This window comes from Scyliorhinus canicula, chromosome 2, assembly GCF_902713615.1.
Source record: "Scyliorhinus canicula chromosome 2, sScyCan1.1, whole genome shotgun sequence".
Lineage (NCBI taxonomy): Eukaryota > Metazoa > Chordata > Chondrichthyes > Carcharhiniformes > Scyliorhinidae > Scyliorhinus > Scyliorhinus canicula.
In genome coordinates this window covers 94421513-94441740 of record NC_052147.1, presented here as the reverse complement: position 1 = coordinate 94441740, position 20228 = coordinate 94421513, and the positions used below count along the sequence as shown (strand labels likewise).

General features: G+C 43.5%; 1 protein-coding gene across 3 annotated transcripts in view; it reads right to left on the bottom strand.

Moving 5' to 3' along the window:
- The window catches only part of dnajc17 (DnaJ (Hsp40) homolog, subfamily C, member 17), a 197509-nt gene that overhangs the window by 117311 nt on the left and 59970 nt on the right, over positions 1-20228 (bottom strand). For all 3 annotated transcript variants that reach the window (XR_005458622.1, XM_038783420.1, XM_038783410.1), the window contains exons 2-5: positions 17043-17112; positions 16408-16466; positions 13973-14060; positions 11855-11931 (exon numbers count right to left, since the gene is read on the bottom strand). Coding sequence is in view for 2 of the 3 variants with exons in the window: in XM_038783420.1 (XP_038639348.1) it covers positions 11855-11931; positions 13973-14060; positions 16408-16466; positions 17043-17112 (294 nt within the window). In the remaining variant the exon portion in view is untranslated. The remainder of the gene's footprint in view (positions 1-11854; positions 11932-13972; positions 14061-16407; positions 16467-17042; positions 17113-20228) is intronic.

Genomic DNA, 20228 nt, shown 5'->3' with positions numbered 1-20228 from the left:
TGAATCTGGAGAGTTTCCAGGAGGGTCTACGACAGGACAAAGCAGGTGTGCGATTTATCCTGAGCTCCAGGGCTTCTGGTGAACAAACAATTAAGAAACTGAAATAATAATAATCTTTATTGTCACAAACAGGCTTACATTGACACTGCAATGAACTTACTGTGAAAAACGCCTAGTCGCCACATTCCGGCGCCTATTCGGGTACACGGAGGGAGAATTCAGAATGTCCAAATTACCTAACAGCACGTCTTTCAGGACTTGTGGGAGAAAACCGGAGCGCCCGGAGGAAACCCACACAAACATAGGGAAAATGTGCAGACTCCGCACAGACAGTGACCTAAGCCCAGAATCGAACCCGGGACCTGGAGCTGTGAAGCAACAGTGCTAACCACTGTGCTACCGTGAAATCAGGAACAAAGCAGTATAAAAGTGATTTCTTGAGATGTTATTTTGATAAATGTGCCACTGCAAATCAGAATGCAAAGCCCATGTGTGTTATATGCAAGAAAGTACTAGTAAATTAAAGTTTAAAACTCTCAAAAGGTAAAAGGCATTTGAAGACTAAACATGTTGGGTGCGATAGCGGGAGGGCGTCCCCGACATTTTTCACGCCTTCCCGCTATTCTCTCCCCCCCCCCTACGGCAACCCCACGACACAAATCGCTGCTCGCCGTTTTTTATGGCGAACAGCGATTCTCCCCAGGCCGATGGGCCGAGTTCCCAGGCCTTTACGGCCGTTTTTACGGCAGCAAACACACCTGCTTGCTGCCGTCGTAAAAACGGCCGCAACATGCCCGTTCTGGGCATCCAGGGCCCCAATTGGCACGGCAGTACCACGGCCGTGCCAAGGGGGGCATGGGCCCGCGATCGGTGCCCACCGATCGCGGGCAGTGCGTCCGTAACGGACGCACTCTTTCTCCCTCCGCCGCCCCGCAGGATCAGTCCGCGGGGCGGCCGAGGGAGATGACGGCACCGCGCATGCGCGGGTTGGAGCCGTCCAATCCGCGCATGCGCGGCTGACGTCATCGTGCACGTCAGCCGGCGTGACGCTTGGCGCGCGGACTTAGCAACGGTCGCTAAGGCCGCGATGCCGTGGTTCACGGGGCCCCGCTGCTAGCCCCGCCCGGGGGGGGGGAGAATCGGGTCCCGGGAGTTTCACGGCAGCCTTTACGACTCGCCGCATTTGCGGAGAATCGCGCCCGTTGAGTTTGAGGACAAACCTCTTGATTTTTTTCAAAGGATACGGCAAGAATTTAAATTGTCAGCCGAATGTAACAGAAATGTAACATTGAAGGACAAAGCAAGAGAGATCGTGAGGATCTAGGTTGGGAAGATCTGCCGGCATGGGTCACGTCGGCCAGTTGGTAAAAAAGGTTTGAAAAATACTACTTTAAACCACTCAATCAAGTTATTCAGACACAATTTGCCTTTAACAAATCCGTGTTGGCTTTCCTTTATGAGCCTGGCAATTAATTTTGCCCAGATTAATGTGCCAAAAAGCTCTCTCACCAACAACAAGTCGGTCAGTAATTGCTGGGTTTATCGCTTCCCTTTCTTGAACATGGGTGTCGCATTTGCAATCCTGCAGCCCTATTGCACCACTCCCATATCGAAGAAGGTTTTGAGCCTCCAAAATTTCCTCATCAAACTATGATGCATCCTATTCAGACCAGGTGATTTAATTATTTTGAGCACTTTGATCAACTTTTTATATACACCTTTTTCATCTATTTTTAATCCTATCCATTTTTTCCTTTATTGGGATATCGGCAACACCTTCCTTTTTGGTGACAACAGGTGCTAAGTATTTACTCGTTACTTCACCCATGGAATATTGTTGTTTTTCGCCCTTTGTTGGCCACAGCTGTCATAATATACACCGGTATATCATGGTGCAGACACACACACTGATGGACATACAGTAGGACCAATCAACATGCATAACACCGCAGCCAATCACCAGTTAGAGCACACTCACCATAAAGACAGAGGGCATCAGTTTTCCTGCTCATTCGGGATGCTGCCTTTCAGAAGTACAGACCTTACAGCTTACAGCACAGATCCTCACCATGTGCTGAGTGATTAGACTGGTTACGATAGGCACAGGTCTTTAGTTTAATCTAACATCGTGTTAACCCACAGTAAGAGTACGTTCAACAGTTTATAGTTTAATAAAATAGTGTTGTACTATTTTAAGTGTTGGTGGCCTGTATGTGTTCCACGGATCCAGAGCACCCAACACTTCAACAGCCTTCCTTTGACTACTCTTTTAATATTCCTATGTTGATTAGAGTTTAAGGTTGCCTTTTTCTTGCTTGCGAATCTATTCTCATGCACTCACATTGTCCATTATTTGTCATCCCCCTCCGGCCTAGGCTGTGGGTTGTTTGGGCGCCGTGCATGGCTTTGTTCATAAGAGTCCTTGAAATCCTGAGAAATGTTTGTTGATCTTGTCTTGACATCAACCTTCTCGAGCAAAATAGATGGTGTCAATTTCCTGCATTCTTCCATATTCCTTCATGTTACTCCCTTGTGATTATGTTGTTGATTAGAACAAAGAACAATACAGCACAGGAACAGACCTTCCAGCTCTCCAAGCCTGTACCAGTCACGATGCCACCCTTGGCTAAAACCCTCAGCACTTCCTAGTGTCGTATCCCTCTTCCCTCTATACCCACCCTATCCATGTATTTGTTGAGATGCCTTTTGAACGTTGTTAATGTATCTGCTTCCACAACCTCCCCTGGCAGCACGTTCCAGGTAGTCACCACCCTCTGTGTAAAAAGACCTGCTTCGCACATCTCCTTTAAACTTTGCCCTTCAGACCTTAAACCTATGTCCCTAGTGATTGACCCGTCCACCCTGGGAAAGAATGCCCGCCCATCCACTCTATTCATGCCCCGATAATCTTGTAGATCGCTATCAGGTTCCCCCTCAACCTCCGTTGTTCTAATGGAAACAGTCCAGTCTATTCAGCCTCTCTGCATAGTTAACACCCTCCAGACTAGGCAATATCCTGGTTAACATCCTCTGCACTCTCTCCAAAGCCTCCACATCCTTCTGGTAGTGTGGCAACCAGAATTATGCGCAATATTCCAAGTGCGGGTGTACCAACACAAGTTCTACACAACTTATTCATAGAATTTACGGTGCAGAAGGAGGCCACCCGGCCCATCGCATCCGCACCAGCCCCCGGAAAGAGCACCGCACCCAAGTCCACATCTCCACTCCACCCCTGCAGCCCAACCCCACCCAAACGTTTTGGATACTATGGGCAATTTATCATGGCCAATCCACCTAACCTGCGCATCTTTGGACTGTGGGAGGAAACCGGAGCACCCGGAGGAAACCCACACAGACACGGGGAGAACGTGCAGACTCCGCACAGACTGTGACCCAAGCCGGGAATCGCACCTGGGACCCTGGAGCTGTGAAGCAACTGTGCTAACCACTGTGCTACACCTGTAACATGACTTGCCAGTTTTTATACTCAATGCCCCGTCCAATGAAGGCAAGCATTCCATATGCTTTCTTGACTTCCTTGCCCACTTGTGTTGCCACTTTCAAAGATCTGTGGACCTGTCTGCCCAGGTCTCTCTGACTTTCTATATTCCTAAGAGTTTTGCCATTTACTGTATCTCTATGTTAGTCCTACCAAAATGCACTACGTCACATTTGACTGATTAAACTCCATTTGCCATTTCTCTGTCCAAGTCTCCAACCTATCTATGTCCTGCTGTATTCTCTGACAATCATCAACACTATCATCATTCGTGGCATCATCTGCAAACTTACTAATCAGACCAGCTATATTTTCCTCCAAACCGTCTACGTATACTACAAAGAGGCCCCAGCACCGATCTCCGTGGAACACCACTAGTCACAACTGTCCATTCAGAAAAACACCCTTCTACTGCTGTCTTCTGTGACCGAGCCAGTTCTGTATCCATCTTGCCAACTCATCTCTGTGCCCATGTGACTTCACTTTTTGTACCAGTCTGCCATGAAGCACCTTGTCAATGGCTTTAATGAAGTCCATGTAAACAACATCCACCGCCCTCCCCTCATCAATCATCTTTATCATCTCCTCAAAAAACTTGATCAAGTTAGTGAGTCACGACCTTCCCTTCACAAAACCACGCTATCACTAATGAGTCCATTTGTTTCCAAATGGGTATAAATCCTGTCCGAGAATTCTCTCCAATAATTTACCTACTACTGACGTGAGGCTCACCGGCCTATAGTTACTGTCTTTTCTTCTGCCTGCGTGTGAGATGTATGAGCATGAGGACGAGAGTAGTCTGTTATCCTGTTCTAGCAAAAATCAGTCATTATGTGAAATGTGTTCTGTGCATAATTTTACTCCTTTTTGTCATTATGTGTTATATTTCTTGTGGTTATGGGAGAGGAGTGCCTTTTTGACACTCCTTATCTCGTTTGTAATGAAAATGGATGGAAGCAGGGTGGGGTGATGGGTGGATAGTGGTGGAGTCGGATGGTAGGGCTAGTAAAGTCCTCACTGAGATTGAGGTTAGCTTCACCAGTAAGGGCTAACCATATTGGCTTTTTATTTTGGTTTTCTGTTATTTTGAATTTAAGAATCAGAGCCTTTCTCCTTCGATGGTCTGGGCAGATTATGTATCCTGGAGAGGACTGGGTTCCTTCTGACTCTTGCTTGAAGTTGGAGATTTTCCTCTGGGTCCTTGTTTGCTCCGCAAATGGGAGTCACGAGTAGTGCACAGGCAGAGGTGGGTTTGGTTAATCCTTGGTTGGTTTGTTAAAGAGTGAGATTATTCTTAGAATCCTTCCCGTGATGGCGGACAGTGCTGGGTGATGGTTGATATTTTTAGATCAGTCCAGGCATTCTTCCCCCTTTTTTTTCTCTCTTTCCTTTCTTCATCCTAGTGAGTACGGTGCTATTACTAATCCTGGTCCGGTGGCTCAGGAGGGGGCCCCGGTTCCAGGGCACCCAATTGTTGGGCCTTGATGATTCTTCTATTCTACGATGGGGTCTCCCCGGCTGGGCCTGGCGTAATCATCCTTTTTTCTTTTCAGTATAAATGGGGGCCGTGCACTGCCCTCAATGTGGCTGGAGAGTTGCAGGTCCGGCTGGGGTGTGGGTGTTGCAAGTCCTGGAAACACAGAACATAGGAGCAGGAGGAGGCCATCTGAACCTTTGAGCCGTCTCTACTGTTCATCATGATCATGGCTGATCATCCAACTCAATAGACTAATCCCGTTTTCCCCCCATATCCTTTGACTCCCTTCGCCCTGAATGCTATGTTGAATCCGGTAAGCAGAACACATAGACGATAGTAGAAATATACAAATGAGGTTTATTACAATACAATTCCAAAACTCCTCCACTCCCCTAAAGGTCTCCTTCGTTTTTATGAGCTGGGGCTCTTCTTGTAAAGGGGAAGCCCCACCCCCTTAAAGGGGAAGTTCATATTCTGCGGTGCTCATGGGAAACTGTATAGTCCTAATCTCGGGGCCTCCATTGGGATAATAACATACTATATCTAACTGCTTCTTAAAAAAATGCAATGGTTTGGCCTCAACTACTTCCTGCGGGAACAAATCCCACAGGCTCACCACTCTCTGGGTGAAGAAACTTCTGCTCATCTCTGTCCTAAATAGTCTCCCCCATATCCTCAGACGGTCCCCTTGTTCTGGAGACACCCACCACCAGGAACATCCTTCCTGTATCTACCCTGTCCAGTCCTGTTAGAAATGTATAGGTTTCTATGAGATGCCCCTTCATTCTTCTGAACTCCAGCAAATACAATCCTAACCGATTCAATCTCTCCTCATATGTCAGGCATGTTATCCCAAGAATCAATCGGATAAACCTTTGCTGCATTCCCTCTAAAGCAAGAACATTCTTCCTCCGATAAGGAGACTAAAGCTGCACACAGTATTCCAGGTGTGGCCTCACCAAGGCCCTGTATAATTGCAGCAAGACATTCCTCTTCCTGTACTCGAATCCTTTTGCAATGAAGGCCAGCATACCATTTGCCTTCTTTACCACCTGCTCGACCTGCATGCTTACCTTCAATGACACCCAGGTCTCACTGCACATTCCCCTTTCCTAATTTATGGCCATTCAGATAACAGTCTGCCTTTTCATTCTTGCTACCGAAGTGGATATCCTCCTATTTCTCCAAATTATACTGCATCATCTGCCATTCAGTTGCCCACTCACTCAACTTGTCCAAATCATAGGAAGAATCTCTGCATCCTCCTTACAGCTTCCCTCCCACCCGACTTGGTGTCATCTGAAAATTAGGAGATATTACATTTTGTTCCCTCAAACAAATCATTAATATTTATTATGAATAGCTGGGGTCCTAGCACCAATCCCTGCGATACCCCACAGGTCACTGCCTGCCAATTTGAAAAAGACCTGTTAGTTCCTACTCTTTGTTCCCTGTCTGCCAACCAGTTTTCTATCCCTCTCAATACACTACCCCTAATCCAATGCACTTTAATTTTACATGCTAATCTCTTATGCGGGACTCTTATGTGGGCCAAAAGCCTTCTAAAAGTCCAAATATGCCAGATCCACTGGTTCCCCCTCGTCAACTCTACTAGTTACATACTCGAAGAATTCCAATAGATTTGTCGAGCATGATTTCCCCATCATAAATCCATGCTAACTCCGTCTGATCCTGCCACTGTTTTCAAAGTGCTCTGCCATAAAATCTTTGATAATGGATTCTAGAATTTTTCCCACTACCAACGTCAGGTTTACTGGTCTATAATTTCTTGTTTTCTCTACCTCCCTTTTTAAATAGTGGAGTTACATTAGCTCTGCATTCATACATGTTGAGCTATTTTTCTCCTTGCTTACTGAAATGTATTTATTTTGTAATTTTATTGAATTGTTTGCAAAAATGTAAAATCCAAATAATATACGTGTAAAATAATGAGCTCTTCTCATTGATTTTTCAGGAATTCTTCCCCACTTCATTCAGTCTATTTTAGGGTAGTTGATTGGGCACATTATCATTACTCATTAAGACATCAAGAAGAGCAAGGGAACTGTACATTTGAGTTACAGATATAAATTACTTACTCTTAATCCTGTGTTTAATTATTCTAATACACTTAGATTAAACACGATATAAAACATCAACTCCTTGCATGAACAACTCAGTATGCCTGCAGAGGAATTCCATTCATTATGACCAGCTCAATGCCACTATCATAGAAATAGAACTTGATGAGAATGAGCACAATTCCATCAGCCTCTGAAACAGAATGGAATTTTTCTTTCTTAATGTTCACTTTTAACTGCTGACCATCTTTAAGAAGCTAAGGTGGAGGTCCAAGGCCCTCGATGAGATAGTGCTAGAACTGTGCTATGCACTTTCAGCATTTTCTGCTCCTGTTTCAGGTCTGGCAGCGTTCCTCATCATTCCTATAATGTGTCCGCGATTTGTTTGGGAACAGCAGAATTCTGGTTCTAATATGTTTTAACAACCTGTCTCTGCTAGATTTTTCTAAAGACAAACCACATGGAAGAGGATATGTTGGCAGATGCTCTGTTACTCGCCCTTAAAGCTTCCTTCCCCTCAACTTTGTTTATAAGAGCTCTCTAGAATACCAAAAATTACTTCACTGCCACAGTCTCAACAGCATTTGAATATTCTGCAACTTTTGAGGGGAGCTCCCACACCCAGTAGTGACGCAATCTCAAGAAGAATATTCATGTCCAGTGCCGAGGCAACCTCATATATATAAGTTACAAAGAAGAAAAAAAGAAGGAAGAAAGGGAGAGAGAGCGAGAACAGATGGGAGAGAGAGAGTAAGATAGTGAGTGAAAGTGAGCACACGCAAACAGCGGTAGCCAATCTGCACAGAGTAAGGTCTGACAAATAGCAATAAGATAATGACCAGATCGGTTGTTTCGGTTTAGGGATAAATACTGGCCAGGACAATGGGGAAAATTCCCATGCTCTTCTGGAAATAGTGTCATGTGGTTTTTACATGCACCGGAGTCGGAAGAGTGGGTCTCAATTTAATGCTTCATCCAAAAAGATAATACCTCTCACAATGCAGCATCCATAAGTAATACAGAAATAGGTCAACTAATAATTTGAATTAAAACTTTTATGGTTTCACTAAATCCTGAAATTCAAGTATTGCCTTGAAAGCACTAATATATAAATTTTACATAATGCCTTTAATTTCTACACCATGGTTATAATATTTTTGTTCCACTTCCAAGCGCCTCCGGACTCTTAAAATTATATTGCCGATGAGCTGTCAGTCAGTGAACAATACCTGTGAAAAACTTAATGCAAAGTAATAGAAAAAAAGTTCATCATGCAAGTGAACAAAACAAGGTGCACAGTATGGAAGCAGTGCTCATCTCTTTCATTCCACCAAATATTATGCCACTGCTTAAAATGAGGAAATAGATCCTACCAAACCTATAATCTCAGATGTTATAAACTGAGGCATCTGCGCTATTAGTGGTGCCCCTCTGTTGTCTCCAACTGGTATTCTGTTCTTTGGAACTGTTGTATTGCTGATTAGAAACAGCCTAGCTTGCACAGAATTCTCTTCCTTTTTAAGTTCCATCTCCCTGCCTCCCCCACCCGCTCCTTCCGGCCTGGCAAAGGTTCAGAAACAGGACAATCACTAGAATTTCAACCAAGTGGCCAAGCTTCATCTGGGAGCCAAGTGTTGGGATGGCGACAGTCCAACTGGTGATTTCATGAATCATGAGTTTAGTTCTCAATGTGTAAGGTTACAAAAGGAACTTCCAACACACAGCAGGGCAAGCCTTTCCGCTTCCAAGCTGTCTTTAACCTGCAGTACAACATGACAAGGGCAATAAAGAGGCACCAGTACCTGCACATATAACTGTCCTTGTGAAAATTGTAGAATTGCAGAGTACATCAATGGCATCTATTTCAGCTTTTAGGTAAATAGGGAATTTCCTAACCAATTTTCTTTAGGGCCTTTAACGCTAGCCATTGAAGAGCCCAACATCTGAGTCCTGGTCCAAATTTGAGTCAAAGTATGAGATAAAAGGACAATGTTTTAATACTTCAGTAAAAATATTACACTTCTGGACTGTATTTCATGAAAAGTCTTTGAATGGTGTGACACCACAAACTCAATACGGCATGGAATATGATTACAAGGCAAAAGGTATCAATCAGGCAGCCTAAACTTTTTTATGTAACAAGGGGATTACAGTAGCATCATGGTCAATTTAAATTACGAGTTATCTATTACTGAGCCCAGAATGCACCAATTCTCCTCACTTCACAAGCCAAGTTAAGGAAATTTCTCAAAATTATCGCAAAATGTGGTGATCCACTCTGATCAAGTAAAATCCAATCCTATGAATCTCTTTCCTGGACAATTTCCTCCCCTTGTCTTGGAAAGCTGACATTAGCTGTTCATGGAATCAACTCTCCTCTGGTGCTTTATTCAAGTTCCATTCGTAATTCACAGAACAGGAGAGCAGGTATTGGCAGATTATTAAACTGTGGAGTTGTTGATCATACAACTTAATCTAATCCTGTCCTGATCTGTACGCACTTTCCAGTGAGGGTCATTTGGCAGCAATTAAAATGGAATTCAGGATGATTTTTCTCTTCTTGGGTATTGCAATCAAATTTTGCAATTTTGTCTCAGCTTTCTCAAAGGGATATACAATTAAGAAAAACATTCAAAACATTGGAGCATTAAAGCATAACCCTCAAAAATAATCTTTGTAATATTAAAGTCCGACCTCACATCATGCCACACCACAAAAATGATCCTTTCACTGATATCCCATACGGCACTCGGAACCAAAGCCCTCCTTGACTATTTCTCCACCCATACCCTACACTCCCACCTCAGATCGCGACACAAATCTTGTTATGGTCCTATCTCACTACAGCACTGATCACAAGGAGGCCTAATGGCACGGTGGTAGTGCCCCTATCCCTGGACCAGGAGTTCTGGGTTCAAGTCCAACGCCAGGTCTTGTTGGCCATGAAAAGAGCATTCATAATGCAGTTTAACAGGCTAATATACCTCGGAATCCTTACATCATTTCCCCCACTATTCCCCAAATGGAAAATGTGTGAAGATACACTAAAACAAAAACTGACCCTAAATCTAACTCAGTCTCTTGTCTCCGTCACTCTGATCTGACGTTGTTTTGACCCTAAAGCCAACTGCACTCTCACCACTAAGCCACCAATATTGCTCCACATCACGCTTCACCAGCACACGATCATTTTCCTACATCAATGCAACCACACCCTACTGGTTCAGGTCATCGTTCTTATCCCAACCCCTTATCACCCTAGATAAGTCTTCACACACCATCATTCTACATCACAATCCCTACCCAGACACCAATCATCACCTACCTCACTTCCTGCACACAGACTTTATTGCTCCACTGCACAATTCCAAGCCAGGCAACTATTGCATTATTACACTCTCCATATCCAGTCCTAATCTCTGGCTACATTCTTCCCATTCTGACCCCATTACTTATCTCACTCCTCAGTCAAAGCTCACATGGATGAAACTGCAGAAATTATGCAGCAATTAATTTGATGCATCAATGCCAAAGAATAAATTGGGTTGATTTGAAAGAAAATGTACCAGTAAAATGCCTTTATTGTTAAAATAAAAGCAAAATTATGTGGGGCGGTATTCTCCGCTCCTGGGACTACGTGCCCGCGCCATCGTTCACACCGCTCCAGCCTCCTTATGCGGTGCCAAATGGGCGCCGCGCCATCCTGCACATGCGCGGGGAACTTCTTACGTGCGCCGGCCCCTCACCAACGTGGCCCCGGTGTTCTGGGGCCGGCCGCGGAAGGTGGGAGGTCGGGGGGTGGAGAGGCTGGCCTGCCGATCGGTGGGCCCCGATCGCTGGTCAGACCCCATCGGAGGCCCCCCCTGGTGAAGGAGCCCCCCTCTCCTCTCTCCTCTCCCCCCCCCCCCCCCCAGGCGTTCCCGCTGGCAGCGACCAGGGGTGGACGGCGCCGGCAGGAACCTGTCATGTCAGAGCGGCCGCTTGGCCCATCTGGCCTAGAGAATCACCGCTCGCCGTTTGCGGCGATTCTTTGAGCGGCCCGGCGAGATTCTCGTGGCGCTGGTTTCGGGGGTGGGGGGGAGAATCGCGTGCGGGTGTCGGGGCGGCGTGGCGCAACTTGCGTGGCGCCCTGGTGATTCTCTCACCCGGCCGGGGGGAATACTGCCCGTGGATGCTGGAGATTTGGAATGAAAGCAGAAAATACTGAAAAAACTCAGCAGGTCTGACAACATCTGTGGAGAGAGAAACAGAATTAACATCGAGGCCAATATGATTCTTCATAACTTGTATGATTTTTTAAAAAATCACTGGATGCTTCATTTGTGGAGGGACTCATTTATGGCTTCACTTGAGCTTTAAAGATAGATTATACTGTCCTTTACTGACAAAAAGTTGCAAAGCTAATTATCACGAGAAATACAATTTTCAGTCCAACAGGATCTTGCTATTTTTTGTGAAGTTGATTTTTGGCAGAAGGTCAAGTGATATGAATTTAATACATTCCATGGAAACCCTGCAGTGTAGGTGGCCATTCGGCCCATCGAGTCTGCACTGACCCTCCGAAACAACACCCTACCTTGGCCCACTCCCCTGCCCTATCCCCATAATCCCACCTAATCTGCAAATCTTTGGACACAAAGGAGCAATTTACCATGGCCAATCCACCTAACCTGCACATCTCAGAACTGTGGGAGGAAACCGGAGCATCCGGAGGAAGCCCATATAGACATGGGCAGAACGTGCAAACTCCACACCGTTTACATGTTACACAATTCTGACTGATCTTGCACTTACCACTTCATCTAAATTCTTTGCAATCTTAATTTCCTCTTCCTCGTTGAGCTGGGCCTCTCTTTCACGTGCCTCCAAGTCTGAAATTGAACAACAGTTTTACCGGTGACTGAGCTTAAGACATATAAAATTAACTTACCAGCAAGAACTAATGGTAGGGAAATTTCAGCACATCTTCCTCAGCACGGAGTTTCAAACATGATGATCTGTTTACAGATTTTAATTTGAAATTTTGTGATCATTGAGGTAAAAGATGTTATTCAGTACAAAGGAACACACTTCATTTGCTACAAAACCACTTATCGGGGAGATTAGTTCACATTTTGATTGACAGTTACAAGAGGCTATTAAATGATTAGCTGTTCTTGAATCAATTACTGAAAAGAAGTTTGTTTTTGTAACAGACTGACTACTTGAGGGGGTTTAAAATCTTTGAGTGGTTTCTGTGGCCTGCCCATAGAGGATACTGAGTGGGCAGCTATGGAAGTGGTATAGGAGTATGAGGTGGTCAGGACTATGAGGTGGCCTGGGAGATGGGAGAGCTTTTGGGTATGAAGGGGCATGGGTAGGGAGATGAGGGATAGATGTAAGCGATAGCCTTTAATAAAACGGAAGTGGGCCATTTAACCAGACCGCCTTGGCACTCATTCACCTCCATGGCTGCCTGCAAAGGCAGCAGGCCCAACTCTATCACAACCCCACCCCCCCCAAATCAAAAGTCATGCCTGTGACTCTTGGTTCCATGGAGATGTATCTGCAGAGTCGAGACATTTCCCAATGTGAGCTTCCCACCTCCATGGTGAAATTCCGGCCCACGAGTCCTGTAACCTTTGAGCAGTACTACTTTTAACAGATTTAATTAGGAGAGATCTATGGTGACACATTAGGGGCTTGGTTGAAATGACACAAAAGATATTTCATGCTGGATCCGTGCCAGCAGGTCTCAGAGGAAACTTTTACCCAAGCAGTCTATTCTAAATTCAAATATAGTGTGTTAACCCTGGCTATAGAAGCTCTAAGGACTAGTCAGTACAATTGTGCACCAAACTGATAGAAAGTATACAGTGCGGTGCCAAATGATTAACCCTTCTACCTTCTACGGAGGTACCTGGCGTTTCCGAATAGTAGTACTGCTGAAATTTAAGTCAGTGTTTGAGAGAATTGTAAAATCAAATATACACCTCATTAGCACAGATCAAACCTTAGGGAGCTTCAACATGTTCATGCTAGTCCCACAATAAAAACTGGTACCTGGGAGTCGGTAACAGTCCCTTCAGTTTCGTACTGTTAAATAACATTTTGTTGATGCTCACAAAGCCCAACCTCTAGGTCTCTCTACTTTTCAGGAGCGCAACAAAGTGCCTTACCATGGGGTTAATGGGACATTTCCATTGTGATTTTACAGTTCTATTTAAACTGGACTCTTTTAATTACTGTATGGATATATGACCCCTAATTCTTCAAGAACAGTCCGTTGTTGGGAGAGTGAGACAGGTAAAGGAAACAATACTGAACCTTAGTTCACATTAGCCAACATCTCACATCCAGGCAGACAGTAAATGAAGGCTATGGCAGATGGAGCAGCATGTCTACCAAGGACCACAGGCGAAAGGGAAATAGGACTGAAAATGACTATGCAAACATGTTACGAGTTTTGACTCTCATTTTTAAGAAGCATTTTCTTTGGGAACCTTTTTTTCTCTGCTTTGATTACTAAATGCAACATATTTCATGCTTCAGTGCATCATGCCATTTTATTCATTGATCATACAGTACTGATTTTTGGAAGAGTTGAAAGTTTGTAATTGTAATTCAGAGGTTTGTCAGTGTGAGCTTCAAGGGACCAGTTCCCTACTTTTTGCATCCATCGGAAATAGGTAGTCACTAAGAAAGCGCAAATGAATGTTCCTTCTGTTCTGTCAAAAGCTCCAAGGTCAACCACAGAAAAGCTTTGGAGTAGGTTACAATTCTTTCAGATGGTCATACTAAGCACTTTGGTGTTACTTCCTGGCGGCCAGGTGAGATATAATTCTCCTGGACTTTCCAATGCTGTGAAAGGTCACACCCCTTGGTGCTTTATTTGCCACCTCAATCGCTTGTAATGCTGTTTATTTCACATACCAAGCTTTACTTTCTTCCTCTTGCTGTCGAGTTTCTGGTTTCTCTCCGCTGCCTGTTTTTTGGCTTTTCTGATTTTATCATAGGCTGCCTAAAAAGAAAATTGAGAAAGTTAATATGTCTGTCACAGATGTAACCAAGATAGTTTGACCATGATAATTTGCCATTCGCATCATGCCTGAAGTATTCGGTGTTGCTGACACCGGGATATAATTTCATGCCTCTGACAGCTTGAACTTATTTTTCAGGTTCCCAAGAGCCGGTGGAGGTAGCGTCAAACGTGGGTCTCAATTTCATTTGCCCTCCAATCGGCCAATATAAGGTGGAAGGTGCACTACATTAGAAAAGCAAGAAGTGCTCGTAGCCTTAGGTCCCGGCTTCAGTGCTGCTTTCACATAGTACAAAGTAGAATATCATCCTGTGTTGCAAGTTGAGAAACCAATATCAATATTTTTGCATTCTACACATAGTTGCACTTATGGCTGGCCATGGTACGTTTGAACATCCAGTGCTCAGGATGGAGACCAAAAGGTAGACAGATCTACAGCAGCACAAAACCGGAATAGTAATTGCAGGCTGCGCTGTGGGAAAGTGATGCTGTGGTGGGAAAGGAAGTGGGGGGGGGGGGGGGGGGGGGGGTGCTGCATCTGCTGATTAATGACTATGATTAAAGTGGCTGGGTGACTGGTGATTAAGTGGTAATCCCCTATTCTTGTTGTCATGTTTGACCTTGTAGAATGGATAGCACAACAGCAATCATTTACAGCTGCTAAAGGCAGTCCTTTAGGATCAGAACATGTGTGCAGCACATCCCATATTGACGTTCAAGATCAGAACATGTGGGCAACAAACCCCACATTGACGTGTTCAGATTATATCACATCCGTGCTGAACGCCAGATAAAAGTGGTTTAGTTTTGAATTCCAGCAACAGTTTCAGAATGGGAAAGTGAGATTGATGAAATAATGGAGTAGGTTTCAGAGTTAGTGCGACTAGTGAAATACTGCTCAGATGGGTTAAAACACCAACAATGCTTTTTCTTTTTGACTGTTTTCATCTGAAAGTGATGGGTCTTGTGGGGTCAGCGACATAGATACCAGCTGCATACCAGCACCTCAACTTACCGTTTTTTTATATGTGAGCATAGAGACTGGGTTCACTGGCAAACTTTCAAAATTGTGCAAAGCAGTGTAGCCAAGCATGATTTAGTCCTCATTAACATGCGGTTTTCAGACGAGATCATGAGACAATAATCAGGATTGAGAAGCCTAGCTGAATATTCCCTTCTATAGCCGATAAATGAAGGATCAACTGCAGTCCTTTTCCCACCCCTATCTGCTGTCCTGCATAAAAGCAACTAATCTGATTCAAAGTTAGGAACAAACTTAAGATCTTCTGGTTTGCACAGACGAGCACTGCACCCGACAGTGGTTTAATTAATTAAACAAACAGGAGAATAAAAATTAATAATTGTCAAAATGACACTAGAGCAAAAGATTCTGTAAACTTGATTCAATTCTAAATCAGAATCGCATGACAGAATTCTTTTTCTTTAAATCAAGAGCTAGCACACAGTCTCACAATAAGTGTCAACTGGACAGTCTGTGTGAAGATGTATTTTCTCTTCTGGCAAGAAACATCAAAGGAAACAAAAGGAGGGCAGCCGTTCAGGGAAAGTTAGTGTCGGCTTTATAGTGATGCCAATTTGCAACAAATTATCTTCTGAAAACATTTCCAAGTGTGTTGCCTTCACTAGGAAAGAACTGGCAAACACTTGTAAACATTATCCTTGTAACCAACGTCTGCTGTAAATTATAGTTCTTTTTATTCATGAATCGTGGTACACGCAGTGGTGAAAGCTGCAAAGTAATGACTGAAAAACACTATGTGAAGAAAAAAGAACAAAATCACGATTTACAGTACGCAAAGTTGAAACCATCTACCTCAATCTATATGTAATAAGAATATGGAAAAGAAAATGGTTTAAATTAGAAATCTCACTCCAATTTGGATAGTCAATGTTCCAAATGGATACTTGTCACATCTATCCAATGATTTGACACAATTTATTATTGTCACATGTATTAATATACAGTGGAAAGTATTGTTTCTTGCATGTATACCATACATAGGGGACACTGCAGAATGTAATGTTAGTCATAGCTAGGGTGTAAAGAAAAGATCAACTTTTCCAGCTTAAGCCAGGAAAACTCTTCTTCATTATCGACTCTTGCGTTTTACCAATACCATGGTCCACTTGCCCACAATAACCTATCACAATTGCCGGCAAGTTACCTCATCATAGGTGGGGAAAGGTAGCAGTCACTGATAAATTGCGTCCTTGAGAATGAATTGAACAACTGTGTTTTTATTGTTGAAGGTTGACAGGCCACAAATATATTCCAATGTCATTAGGAACGCGAACATAAAAATCTTACTTTTGCTGCTGCATCTGTAAGAACTTCCAGAGCCTGGGATAACTGATGGAACAATTCCACTACAAATACAAAAAAGAAATAAGAGTGATTAGAAGAGCAAGTCCTAATGGTTATACAATAGGTACCCATTGCATGACCTGCACATTCTTTAAAGTAAAGTCCTGTGTCTTTATCTACCTTCACACTTACAATTTCCCCTTTCTTCTTCTGTGTCCAGAATAACATCTTGATTTGGATTGCAATGTCAAGTCTCTTTTTAACTCAATTCTCAACCTCACGGTTATCTCACAAGAGATTGAATTTCAGATTCTTTAATTTCTAAAGTGATCCTCAGCATATGAAGCAACACCACCCCCACCCACCCATGCTCCCGAATCTCCCAACATTGTTGCATTTCTCATGCATTCTATACCACTCAAATTGAATCAAATCTCATCTTCAAGTGTGTGCCATGTCAAGGCAATCCTTCTGATATTATTCCCTTTAAAATTACCCATGTACTCATTGTCAATCTACAAAGCTCTGGGAGTTTTCAGGACTGATTAATGGTGGCCTATCAGCCTAGCTGCCTTATTTAGTAGAGCACCACATATCAAGCCAAATGAATGGGGTGACACCAGTGGAAAGAGGCTCACCTGCTTTGGGATTGTCTGGGTTCTTGTCTGGATGACATTTCAAAGCCTTCTGTCTGTATGCTTTCTTAATCTGTAAATTCAAAGACACACATAAAAAAGATTATGCCAAAGTAAGGAGTAAAACATCTGCCAGTTAAAATCTGAACTCGGGAAAACATCATCCTATTTACACTTCCCCCACATTTAAAATCTTTTCCTTTTTCTCCTGAAATGAGCAATTCATTTCATTTTCAAACCATACTGTGATATGACTTCAAGCACACAGGAATGCTGAACAGTCAAGCAGGAGTCCAAATAAAGAGTGGGGGCAGCATCACAACTCAAAGTGGACCTGTGTACATTTCGACTCTGAAGACACAGGGCCATCCCAGCAGAGGTCCAGGAGGGACAGTACAATTTGCCTCAGTTTGGGAAATGTTCCTGATCATTGTCCAGTGATCCCCTACAGGAACATTCAACAACATGGACAGGATTGATTATAAGCAGCCTGGTGACAACCACTAACAAATAAATGGCCACTTTAGCAAAGTGTATGCACAACAAGATTTGAGCCTGTTAGGAGGAACAGAAAAAAAATGACAAAAAGTAGTGCTGTGGTGTAGTTTAAAATATATTCTTGCCGCTCTGCAGCAGGCAAGTGGAGCAAGAAAATAATGTCGAGTTGCAGATAAAGAGGTCAGTAAAGAGCATTCTCTGAGTTGTGTGATGGTCATTTTAAAGTTTCATATCGAGGTGTAGAATAAATCATTCATTTTTGGATCCATGGGACTATACTGTGTCTACTGAGTGGCTGTATTCGTAATCATAGAGCAGGTTAATGAAAGTGAACAAGTTAAAGAAATTGAATCTAACTGCAACTTCACTGCTTAACTCAACTATCAATTAGCATATTACTTTTGGTAACATTCTGAGCAACCTCTCTTTGAGAAGTTTAAGCTTCTGGCAATAAGGAGGTTAATAATAATTATTCTTATTCTATGAACAAGCACAGATTTACCTAATTAAAATTTGTACTTTAAAGAAATGAAACTGCGAAGTCTGGTTGCAATTGTGGTTTTGAATAAGGAAATCACAGCAATCCAACAGTGTTCCATGTGTTATTTGTTTATTATCCTTGCTTGTTTTGAACCGCAGAGAAACTGTTCACTGCGCTGTGGGGCAGATGGCACAGGCTGGTCACTGCATACCTCGCTTGAGAACAGAGAGAGTGTGCCTGTTTTATAGTAAGGTTCAAGTGGAACGGAGAAGCTGGAGAGTTTCCAATGCTGAGTTTGTCTGCATCGTCTGCCATCAGTCAACCACAGCTAGAAAAAACAGAATTTAAATCCAAGCGCAAGGGCTTCAAAAGCACCATCAGGATATATTTTGAACATTCTCTTGCCAAACCTCAACACAGGAAGTTCACAATGCTGTCCTCCAGTCAGGGGTACAGGGAGAGAGGGGGCAGGGGGAACCTGCATACTAATGTCACAAAGAGAATGATGGGACTGCATTTAGGTTCAGAAACAAGAGTGCTGGAAACCTGTCAGTACTTGTGCCCACATGTTCCTTGGCTGAGGAATGATGTACCAAGTGAAGACTTAAGATTGTCATGCTCCCTACAGTGACCTTTACATTTAAAGAGGAATCTTGAATTCCCCGTGGCCAACTTTAAAGGATTTGCATGACGAGTTTGAAGATTTTTACTGTAACCAATGAACTAAAACCAACATTAACCAAAGATTACTGAGTAGGCAACTAATGTTCTCAACTACAGAAAGGACAGCCCCTATTAATGTCTTAACAAGACCAAGAAACTCATGCTGCATATAAAATATTATATGCACATACACAATACAGCCTTTATCGGGGATAGTCCACAGTCACTCCCAGTTTCCAATGATGATTGAAAGTCTGTCCACAAATAGCTGAGATGCTCCTGCCTTAAGTTTTCAGGTGTAAACATTTCGTACCTTGCTCCCAGTAAATCTCAATCTCGGCCTCCCTATCCGTATGAACATCATGCCAACCAGCCTTGTTATTGGGCAGAATTTGACGCAAATCACTTGATTCACTTCATTCTTCCATTTTACTGTGAATTATAGAGAGTCCCAAAACGTAATCATTTATAAAACCTGACATTTGTAACAAGAGTTGGAGAGGAAAATACATTAGAAGTGGGAATTACCTGGAATTTACAATAGAGAAAAAGACCATTTATCCCAAATGGGTCTAAGCTGGTGTCTATGCTCAACACGAGCCTCCTCCCACCTTCTATCACTATCAACATATTTTACTATCCCTTTGATTCTTTTTCTAATCGCTTTCAATTAGTGTTCTCATGTTCTTGACTCTTCCACCAATGGGAATAGCTTCTCTCTACCTACACTTGCAATGACAACAATCTCTCCCTCAATGTCAGAAAAACTACAGAGCCGGTCATTGACCTCAAGAAGCGAAGTGTCATCCACGCCCCTGTCTGCATAAATGGTGCCGAGGTGGAGATGGTTGATATCTTAAAATTCCTAGGTATAGACATCACCAACATCACCAGGTGCTGGTTTAGCTCACTGGGCTAAATCGCTGGCCTTTAAAGCAGACCAAGCAGGCCAGCAGCACGGTCCGATTCCCATACCAGCCTCCCAGGACAGGCGCCGGAATGTGGCGACTAGGGGCTTTTCACAGTAACTTCATTGAAGCCTACTCATGACAATAAGCGATTTTCATTTCATTTCATTTTTTATTTCACCAACAATCTGTCCTGGTCCAACCACGTCGAGGCTACGACCAACAAAGCTCAACAGTGCCTTAACTTCCTCAGGAAATTAGGCTTGTCCACAATGACTTTTATCAATTTTTACAGATGCACCATAGAAAGCATCCTAACTGACTGCAACGCACCCTGGTATGGCAACTGCTAGGCCCAAGGCCGCAAGAAACTACAGAGAGTCGTGAACACAGCCCAGTCTATTACGCTAACTCTGTCTACACCTCCCAGTGCCTTGAGAAAGCGAGCAGCATAATCAAAGACCCCTCCCACCCAGGTTATTCTCTCTTCCAACCTCTCCCATCGGGCAGTAGATACAGAAGTTTCAGAACACGTACCAATAGATTCAAAAGCAGCTTTTTCCCACTATTGCCAGACTCCTGAATGTCCCTCTTAGGTCTGAATTGATCTTATGGACTAGCATCTTCCCTACAGTTGCA